This window comes from Garra rufa, chromosome 13, assembly GCF_049309525.1.
Source record: "Garra rufa chromosome 13, GarRuf1.0, whole genome shotgun sequence".
NCBI classification, from domain to species: domain Eukaryota; kingdom Metazoa; phylum Chordata; class Actinopteri; order Cypriniformes; family Cyprinidae; genus Garra; species Garra rufa.
In genome coordinates, this window is record NC_133373.1 from 1,329,117 (window position 1) to 1,339,750 (window position 10,634).

The 10,634-nt window shown below is 34.7% G+C and overlaps 2 protein-coding genes across 3 annotated transcripts in view; one reads left to right on the forward strand and one right to left on the reverse strand.

Moving 5' to 3' along the window:
- Positions 1–4,590, forward strand: part of l3mbtl3 (L3MBTL histone methyl-lysine binding protein 3) — a 48,078-nt gene extending 43,488 nt beyond the window's left edge. The window contains exons 14-15 of the mRNA XM_073816571.1: positions 79–141; positions 3,294–4,590. Coding sequence (XP_073672672.1) covers positions 79–141; positions 3,294–3,437 — 207 coding nt within the window. The 3' untranslated portion in view covers positions 3,438–4,590. The remainder of the gene's footprint in view (positions 1–78; positions 142–3,293) is intronic.
- The window catches only part of LOC141283608 (A-kinase anchor protein 7), a 286,494-nt gene that overhangs the window by 215,396 nt on the left and 60,464 nt on the right, over positions 1–10,634 (reverse strand). The window lies entirely within an intron of this gene.

The following is a 10,634-nucleotide window of genomic DNA, read 5'->3' on the forward strand; positions in this document are numbered from 1 at the left end:
TTTTAGAACAGTTGATTTGTTTTGGGCTCGGGTAGCTTCAGCTGTCGTACTAATCTAATCCTCATTGTTATTCTGTAGGTGATTGAGTTTATCCAAGGACTTCCAGGCTGCAGAGAGCAAGTGCGCACCTTCAGAGAGGAGGTAAATTATTCCCTTTAATCACAAGTGGAATCAAAATGACTAAAACCTCTGGGAAATATTTAACTAGTCCTTCATCATGAGGTTTGGCAGATGGAGTAACTGAAGCATTTTAGGAACAGCATATAATGCATAAGGAAGAGAGCATAGGCATGATGGGATATGTGAGAAGATCTCATTGAAACCATTTATAGGCATGTCAAGTCATCCCACGTCACAGCATCATGGCTGTTTACCGCTAACAAGAATTTTAAAGAGGCCAGAGGGCTGCTGCTTTAAATAATCCTGCTTTCTGAGCTGCTGTCTGTCTGCTCTTCTGCTCTTATTTACCATCTCTGTCTCCTCATGTTCTCTTCTATGTCTTGTCTTGTGTTTTCTAATTAAATGTGCAAATGGGAAATGCAATAATGAGCCCTGTCATAAATTGGGGTGTAAAGTCTCAGAGCACTGGTGAACATTCTTCTACAGTTTGTTTTGTAATATAAAATGCTGATATTTATTAGAATAGCATTGGGATGTTTCACACAAATCCAGTCATAAGTAGCCATAGCCAAAAATACATTTGTATGGGTCAACATTTGCCAAAAATCATTAGGATATTAAGTGCAGACCATGTTCCATGAAGATATTTTGTCAATTTCTTTCCATAAATATATCAAAACTTAATCCTTGATTAGTAATATGCATTGCTAAGAACATCATTGGGACAACTTTAAAGACCTCAGATTTCAGATTTTCAAATAGTTGTATCTCAGCCAAATATTGTCCTTTCCTAACAAACCATGCATCATCAGTGGAAAGCTTATTTAGTCAGATTTCAGATGATTTGTAAATCTCAATTTCAAAACATGTACCCTTATGACTGGTTTTGTGGTCCAGGGTCACATATCTCTTGCTTTAGGCAAAATAACAGGTAATATTCTTTATATTGACCTTCTTTTTATTGAACTGTTAAAATCAATGTCACACTGTGAAAATCAGCATGACTGTCATTGTTCACAATTTTGTCTTTTTCCATTTCAAATATATAATTAGCAGTTTAAGTTGAATGCTGTAAAACTCTAAAAATCCATCTAGAAAGTTCTTAAATCAAGAAGGATTTTCTAGACGAGTAAAAATTATTTTCTTGTTTTCAGAAAAAAAAAAAACAAGTCGAAATTAAGTGTGTTTTTGCATGAAACAAGCTAAATAATCTGTCAGTGGGGTAGGAAAAATAATCTTGTTTTCTGATTTAAAATAAGAATTTTTAGATAATTTGTCTGGAAACAAGTAAGCAAACCATTTATTGCAGTGTGCATTTTGTGCATGTTTTTCATCAATGACAGCAGCACTCAAATGACATGTACATTCTGTTGTAAAACAGAAATTTGCTGAATTTTTCATTTTCTTTTCAGTATTTGTCGTAACGATTATTTGTAAAAAAAAAAAAAAAAAAAAAAAAAGTTTATTTCCAGGCCTCAGACTTGTGCTCTTAGACTTCTGATCTTCATGAACATATATCTAAAAAAATCTTATTAGATGCCAGCTGCTTTGGATTTACTGAGATTGCACTTGTCTCACATAATCACCCATTCCATTCAGTCACCGCGCTGGGATCTAATCAGATTTATTGCAGTGGTCTATCTACTGATCTGTTTGCTCGTCTCGACTGAACCTTTAAGTTCAAACCACTGCTCAAATGTTAATTTGAAACATGTTGAAAGTGACCAACATCATGTCATGACAGCAGCTGGATGTTGTCAAAGCTGCACATCATGTCAGAATATGAATATCTGAAATCATAGTTTTAGCGAGGCACTTTCAGGGTGAGCAGCTCTGCTGATTGGAATGGGAGGATGTGGTTTGTCATTGGGAAGAACAGATGCAATTGTGTTACTAATTATAGGCTAATACGACAGTTCTCCTGTTTGCGTAGTTTAAACGTCATCGGCACCTGGAGTAAATTTCCACATCATCTCACACACTTCACTTTCACACAGGATAGTGCTGGTAGTCTATACATGATCTGATAGCTTGTTAGGATAGGACAATATTTGGCTGAGATGCAACTGTTTGAAAATCTGGAATCTGAGGGTGCAAAAAAATCTAAATATTGAGAAAATCACCTTTAAAGTTGGTCAAATGAGTTCTTAGCAATGCATATTATTTAAAAATAAGCTTTGTATTGATGTATGATTTGTTAGGACATGACGATATTTGGCTGAGATACAGCTGTTTGAAAATCTAAAATCTGAGGATGCAAAAAATATTGAGAAAATCACCTGTAGTTGTCCAAATGAAGTTCTTAGCAATGCAATATCAATCAAATTAAATTAATCAAAAATTAAGTTTTGATACATTTACGGTAGGAAATTTGCAAAATATCTTCATGGACCATGATCTTTACTTAATATCCTAATGATTTTTGGCATCACAGATAAATCTTTAATTTTGACCCATACAGTGTATCATTGGCTATTGCTACCAATATGTGACCCTGACCCAAAAAAAACAGTCATAAAGGTCAATATTCAAAATTGAGATTTATACATCATCCAAAAGTTGAATAAATAAGCTTGCCATTGATGTATGGATATGGTTTTTTGGGACATGACAATTTTTGGCCAAGAAAATCCAGAATCTGTGGGTGCAAAAATCTAAATATTGAGAAAATCGCCTTTAAAGTTGTCCAAATGAAGTTCTGAGCAATGCATATTACTAATCAAAAGTTTTGATATATTGTGATAGGAAATATAGAAAATATCTTCATGGAACATGATCTTAATATCCTAATGATGTTTGGCATAAAAGTAAAATTGAAAATTTTGACCCATAGAATGTATTTTTGCCTATTGCTACAAATAAACCTTTGCTACTTAAGACTGGTTTTGTAGTCCAGTGTCACAAATAATCAAATGACATGAAGCACCTTTGAGTTTTCATATGATTCATAAAATTTTATACAATGGCAAATGTCTCTGTTCATGAACAGAATTGAGATGTTTGTTCCGTGGCATAATTTTCAGCAAGCAGTAGTTCAGGACATTTTGTTTTATCCCTGTAGTAAAGCAAACCACCTTGTAATTTCATTGAATAATGGAAGTGCACGGGAAATGCATCTTCTGCACTGACAGCTGTGTATGTTTATCAGCTAATTTATTCTTGTTTGGTTTCAGCAAATTGATGGCGAGGCCTTCCTGCTATTGACTCAGGTGGACCTGGTGAAGATCCTCAGCATTAAACTAGGGCCGGCTCTCAAAATATACAACTCCATTTTAATGTTCAAAACCACAGAGAACTCTGCCTGCAACGAACTCTGACCACAGACCGACAGCTGAGAGTTCAGAACTGCTGCAGTCAAAGGGCTCGTCATACAGTACGCACCATAATATTACACATTATTGTAGATTATGTCAGAATGAGTAGGGTGAACACGAATTCAGTCAGACAGACAGCGCAAGAACGTCATTAATAATCATATTAGAACACACTTATTAAGTCACATGATGATTTCATATAGTGCCCTGTCACCATAGTGTCGAAGAGAATGTATATTTCACCGAGGGGTTATCAGAGCACTGGCGCTTTTCTAAATTCAGGTGCTAAATGAATGCAACATGCACTGAAGAGCCAAACAATTTATGCTTTTGACTCAGATTGTGTCTGTTACAACTCGTATTGAAATTTTTCTTTAATTCATAGCTGTAGATAATTGTTTGGAAAGACATCTGGATGGACGACTAGCAGAATGGGCTTCAGATGAACACACAGATCCTTTTTGATTTTCTTTTCATATTAATGCATCATGCCACAGTCCTTCATTACAGTTACGGTTGTGGAGTTGAGTGCAGACTAGAGTAGAAGCATAGCGCTCTTTATTTGTTTTGATACAACAGATGTAGAAATGGAGAACCAAGGGTTCAATGCACTCGAGGCACAAAAAATAATTGCGAGAGCCATATTTGGTAATTTGTAATAGAATGTAACTTAATACTCAGAATGCCTTCATGCACACACTGTAAAAAAACTAATTTTCCATTAATGTACAAATGTGAGTATTAATTTTTGTTTCTGTTGCTGGAGTGCGCAGCATTAAAATACATGAAATTTCGCATTTATTTATTTAAGTTCAATAGTTTGACTATTTAAAACAAAAGCGCTGAACATATGTCATTGTGGAAGTGTATGTTAACAAACCTAAACAGTTTGTGTTGAGATGCTGTTTTTACTCGCTTTTTACAATGAGTAAACTCACTGCACTCGGCTGTATGATTTCCTATATTCAGAACTCATTTATCATGTCAATTGTTTTCATGTCATGAGAGCATATAATGAATAGTTAATTTGGGGATTTAAAATTGAAATATAGAATGTGTAAATAAGCAATGGTTTAGAAAGGAAGTGCAGCACTGGTGAATGGACTACTAAACTTCGCTGTAATTCATTTGCAAATAAACTTGATGATCGAAAGGACTTTGTCAACACAATGTATTTTTTTTATGTTTGCATGATTACGATTATAATGTGCCATTTATTTTATGGGTTCCATACTGCAGTTAGACCTCTTTAATTGATTTATTGACACCTGTTTTAAATAAGTGTGTTCAGAACTGCAATGCACCTGACTTTGCATTTCCAAACTGCATGGACTACACAAAAATTGGCAAAAATCAGGTAGAATATAGATAACAATGGAGATAGGAAATAGTTGCATATTGAAGAAAGGAAAATCTCATTTTCGATGCATAGGTGGAAAATTCAGTGTAATAAGAACCTAGTAACTACTACTTGCATCATACTCACTCTTATGTCTAGTTACTTGCGTTGAGCCCTGGAGATGTTGCTAAAAATGTTGAAATGACATTCTCTAGGGATAAATCTATTAACAGACCTCTACTGCTGATAGGACAAGTCTAAACATGACCAATGTTAAAAGAAAGCTTTGTATTTGTCATGTATACATCTCTTCTTTTCACCTTATTAATCTGTAGAATAACGGTTATCATCCATTTCACCCAGATTCGAGTCACCCCTTTTCCCATCAAGTTCCGAAGACAAATTCCTGCTCTTGAAATCTTACAGTCTTTGCTTTTAACAATCAAAGAAATCTGACAATATTAATGTTGTACCATTCTTTCATGCTTCATCAGAGCCATAACCAGGGCTAAGATTGGATTGTAGAGAATTTTTAACATTTGAGATTCGCAATTTTACAGACAAGGTCTGAATTATTCATGTGTACATGCTGTTTGCTCATTTTAAATTAGGGTCAGTTTAAATGCTGGGGATGCAAATACCTAGGTGGAAGGTACGGCACCAGTGCTCTTTTCAAGCCACATTCACACTGCCAATCTCTCATTCTTTATCAAACAACATACACTAAACAAACTAATAAAATGTCATACTAAATAATATATGCAGATACTCAAAGAAGGAGTTCTTGTGGCCAAGAAGCCCTTGCATTGATTACTGAACTCTCCATTGCATTGCGGTCAAGTATAAATAGCCTCTTTCTCTGATCTCACCCATTGTGGAACTGCTGAGAAGAGCAACAGTGTTTAAAAAACTAACCTTTGCCATGTTTATAAACTTGTCAAAATACAGAAGGAGGATACATTTAAGACCACCTTTAAGATGGTCACTTTGAGTATCAGGTCATGCCATATGGGCTAGTTAGTGCTCCCTCCGTATTCCAGAGGTTCATGAACAGGGTTTTTGTAAACTTCTCTTTGTTCTAGACAACATTGATATCCTTATTTTCTCCTGCAACCTGAGAGAATGCCATCAGCATGTGACAGTGTTACTTGAGAAAACCTTGTCTGTTCCACCTCCTGTGCAATTTCTGAGCTACAACATCAGACCTGAGGTGGTGCAGATGCACTCAGGGACTCTAGTACAAGCAGTTAAGTCCTAGTCATTTTTATCCACTATCAAAGTACATAGAGTTTTCCTGACAGATTTCAAACAATGTGGTTCCAGAGGGTCCTGCACATACTGTGAAAAATAGTTGAGAAAACTCAAAAAAAAGCCACTTGATGCAGTAAGACTTTTGAGTTCTCTCAACAATATTTTTTTAGTTCTTCTCAGTACATATATTTTGTTTAGCCAGCATAAATGAGTTTGTTAATGAGTTTGTTAATGTCTTATTTTTACAGCAACTGAAACAACAATTATTGTCTGAATAAATTATTATAATAGGTCATTAATTTTTTTACTGTTTCCTACATGAAAAAAAATGTGTAAAAAGTCACCACATTATACATTGTGTTTATTTACAAATGGCAAACTGTGAATTGTTATAAAAACCCTAATGGATAACTTAGTCTAATATGTACAGTAGATAACATTGTCTTTGACTAAGGTATCCAGGAAACGCATTTAAGTGGCTGAACATACTATAGGCCTCAAAACTAGTCACAAACGTCAAGAACGGTGGCAATCAACAACAAATGTTAATAAGATTAGCTCTTTACTTCACAGTACAACAAATAACGAACAATAATGACAAAACAACAACAACAAAGTTTTAATTAAGTCATCAAACGGCAAAACAATAATCCTATAACAGTAAATGCATAATTTATTCATGTTGCAATGCATGCTGGTAACTCACAAAGCCTTAATATTTCTTCAATACGAAATTCTTTGTTCAGACAGCTCTGTTTGACTATTTGGGACAACATTTAGGGTCGTTTTGTTGGTCTGACAAGGGTTATTATGTTGTTTCAAGAAAATAGAATTTTTTTTAGACTGGAAAATATGCATTTGCTTTTTTTTAACAATGCAAGTGCAGCAATTGCTATTAAGATAGATCAGAAGGCTAACATATAGCTTTCTCTAGGTTTTGTAGACCACAGTGACTATGTTTTGTACTACCGTATGGTGTATGCAAATGATAAGTGGATAATGTAGTTTGGATCTGTACTCAGTGTGAGTTTTCTGGCACACTGATTTGGTAATCTTCACACATGCATAATTAAATCATAATAAAGTCTGTGTGACATAATAAGGCATGAAGCTGAAACAATAACAGATGAACTTACATATTAACATGAAACACGATGTCTGTAGTTACATATTCAGTGGCATAGCAAGGGTCTTTTTGTTAACCGAACACTAAGCATCAATTCAGATGGTAATGGACAGCTCAAAACAAGAAAAGATAATATATCCTTCAATTTGACTGCATAACGTCTCCAATTTAGAGATTTCCTGACATTCAGCATTGTACTATTAAAACCCATTAGGTAAGAAACAGTCTGGCCCATTTATGAGCTGGAGAAAGCACAATCCCATTTCACAAAATATTATCAAAAATAGTGATTCCATTTAAACTAACTAGGCCTAATTCATCCTTCTTGTCAGTACAATCATCATGGAAAGCCGACAGCACATAGTAGCTGCAGAAATAGATTGTTTGTGAGTTCAAATCATGTTTCCTCTGCATGAACTTGTTTTCCTTCTTCAGCGTCACAGCAACATGCATCAGCATCACCATGGAGACCTCACATTCTAAATCTTAATGTTCTGAACGGCTGCTGTTGACATTCAGTGTGCTCAAGCATAATCAAATATGAACGGCAGGTCTTATTGCTGTATAATTTATTATTTTCAGTGTGGTACAGTGTAGACAGTTTTCATTCAATTTATGACAGAAATCCGGTAGATGGGTTTGCCAGAACCAGTGACAATGTTACAGGCATTATGGGATGGCGACTATATTCTGTCACTCTATTTTATTATGTAATAAATGATAAAAAAATATATATACCATGCTGTCAATACTATTAAGTGCAAAGTACCTAACCGTTACCCACATAATGCACTCATTACATATGTGCCTTGCAAAAGTATTCTTTTTTTTTTTCACGTTTTGTTGCAGCATTATGTTAAACTGCTTTAAATTATTTTTTCCCCACACCAATTTACACTCCATACAACATAATAAGGACAAAGCAAAAACCAGATTTGCAAATGTTACAAATGTATTAAAAATTATACGCTGAAATAAGTAGATTGCATAAGTATTCATAGCCTTAACTCAGTACATAGTTGAAGCAACTTTACAGCCTCAAGTCTTTTTGGGTCTGATGTGACAATCGTCTTCTTTCGAGAATTTCGAGTTTCCTAGAAAAGGGTATGAATACTTGTGCAACGGGATCTTTTCAGTTTTTTTATTTCTAATAAATTTGCACAAATGTTAAAAACCTATGTTTTGCTTTGCCATTATGGAGTAGGGAGTGTAGATTGAAAAAAGTAATTTAAAGTAGTAAGGCAGCAACATAACAAAATGTGAAAAAAATTAAGGGATATGAATAATTTCGCAAGGCACTGTAACCCGACACTACATGTTTTCCTTGTCTCCTTAATCAACACACCTTAATCGGATCATCAGCTCATTAGTAGAGACTCCAAGACCTGAAATAGGTGTGTGAGAAAAAGGAGAGATGCAAAATGTGGAGTCTCAATGGGGCTCCAGAAACATAGTCAGGAACCACGGCGCTAAAGAGTCTGGAAGAGTAATTCAAATAATGGTGCATCTTTGTCACAAGATTTTCTTGCAAGATTTCTTCTTCTTTAAAAGCACTTATTTTATGATCTCAGTATCTTGTAAACAGTGCTTTGGTACCAGATGGACTCTAAATGGACTCTATTAAAAACACCTGTGTGCCCTCTTTTGCCAAGGTTATTTTAAAACCATCAAGTCAGATTAGATCAGGAATGGGCATCTCCGGTCCTGGAGGGCCAGTGTCCAGCAGAGTTTAGCTTCACTCCTAATCAAGCACACCTGAAAAACATCTTTAGGATTACCTGAAAATATGTGACATCTTTTAGAAACATTTTAGACATTTTACAGTATTGTACAGTAAGATATTTACATCTTACTGTCTTTCAAAATATAATTGTAACTCCCACCTGAGGCAAAGTCCCTGTGAAATCTAGCACTTGTTGTGAATATTACACCCCTATATATCACTTTAACTTCATTCAGGTCTTTGGGTAATATTGAATGTACTGTAGGCATACAGCTCATGGGCTTTCTTGGTTTTTTTTTTTTTTTTTGCTGGTTTCTTCCTTTGGTTTACCTTGAGCAACTTTTACAAGGTTGCACACAAATTCTGAAGTATAGAAGATTAATTACTCTAATCTTTCACTATATATGGTGTGCTAATTTGTAGTTAACCATTTAACAGGTTTTATTGTCCATTTTAGCCTTTTTTTTTAGTTAAACTTACTATCTTTTTTTCCGTTGGGCTAACATTTGTAAATGACTGCAGTTGTCAAAAGAAAAGTGTCTCCAGCAGTTTTTTTTAGAGCATATGGAAAATATGACTTGCTTGTTTGGATTGGAAACAGATGGTCTTCCATGGCTGGTGTTCTGCTGGAGCAAAAGATGTTTTGAGGAAAAATGTCCCAATGTCTTAATATGAGACACAGATGCAGATGTGCTGTGATGAGAACTGACACGCTGACTCTGCCTGAGACCAGTTTCATCCGTTCACACTGCAGCCCAAATGTCTCAGCCAGCAAAGAAAAGAGCAAAAGAGTGAGAAGAATACTCACCCTATTAGAGCTACAGTAAAGGGTCTGTTTAGTGCACTGCATTCATTTTGTGTTGACTTTACCATATTGCAATAAACCTGAAGCATCTCATTGCTCAGCTGCCACAAACAGCTCTAGATATACTGTATGCAACTTTCTTATTTTTTTCATTAGCAATTCACAAGCCACTCACCTGAACCATAAATGTCAAAATGTGACTGATTACTCTGAGAACTTTATGCAAGAACATTTATTACAATTATTGCAGGGTTTATGCTGTTTCATGCTGTTCATTATATTAATGTAGGTATTGTGAAAGCATCTACTATAATATAATTAAATAGTAGCAATTCATTTGTTTCTAGCAAAAGAATTGTAGAAAGATTCTTTTTTCCCCAAATAATGGTGTAGCATCAATCCTGATGTTTCTCGCAAAAATCAAATGCAAATGCATAACACTTTATTCTAATAGTCCACTTTAGATATTCTGCTTACTATAAGTAACTTTGCAACCACATGTCAACTAGCAGTTGTTAAGAGTATTAGTAAACCGTCTGCTTAATATCTGCTTACACTTTATTTTGATAGTCCAACAACATTCTGCTGACTGAAACATAACCCTGAACAGTCTACTACTCTGTCTAAAGAATAAAGTGTAACCAATTTCAATAAGCTTAAAAAATGTATATATGGCTTCTACAATGGGAAAACGCTTATTATATATTTTCCTAAACAATAATTTCCCTTTGTTATAGTTATTGAATTCTGTTATTGCCATTGGTTAATTCAGAAACAATCTTAAGTATAGACGGTGGTTCACACAGGGTTCGTATAGATACTATAAAATAAAATTCCAGGACTTTCACATACTTTTTTTGATTTTCAAGGGCTTCAAATAAAGATCTCACTTATCAAACAATTTCTTTCAACTTCAAAAAATGATAAATGGATAAATATATATATATATATATACT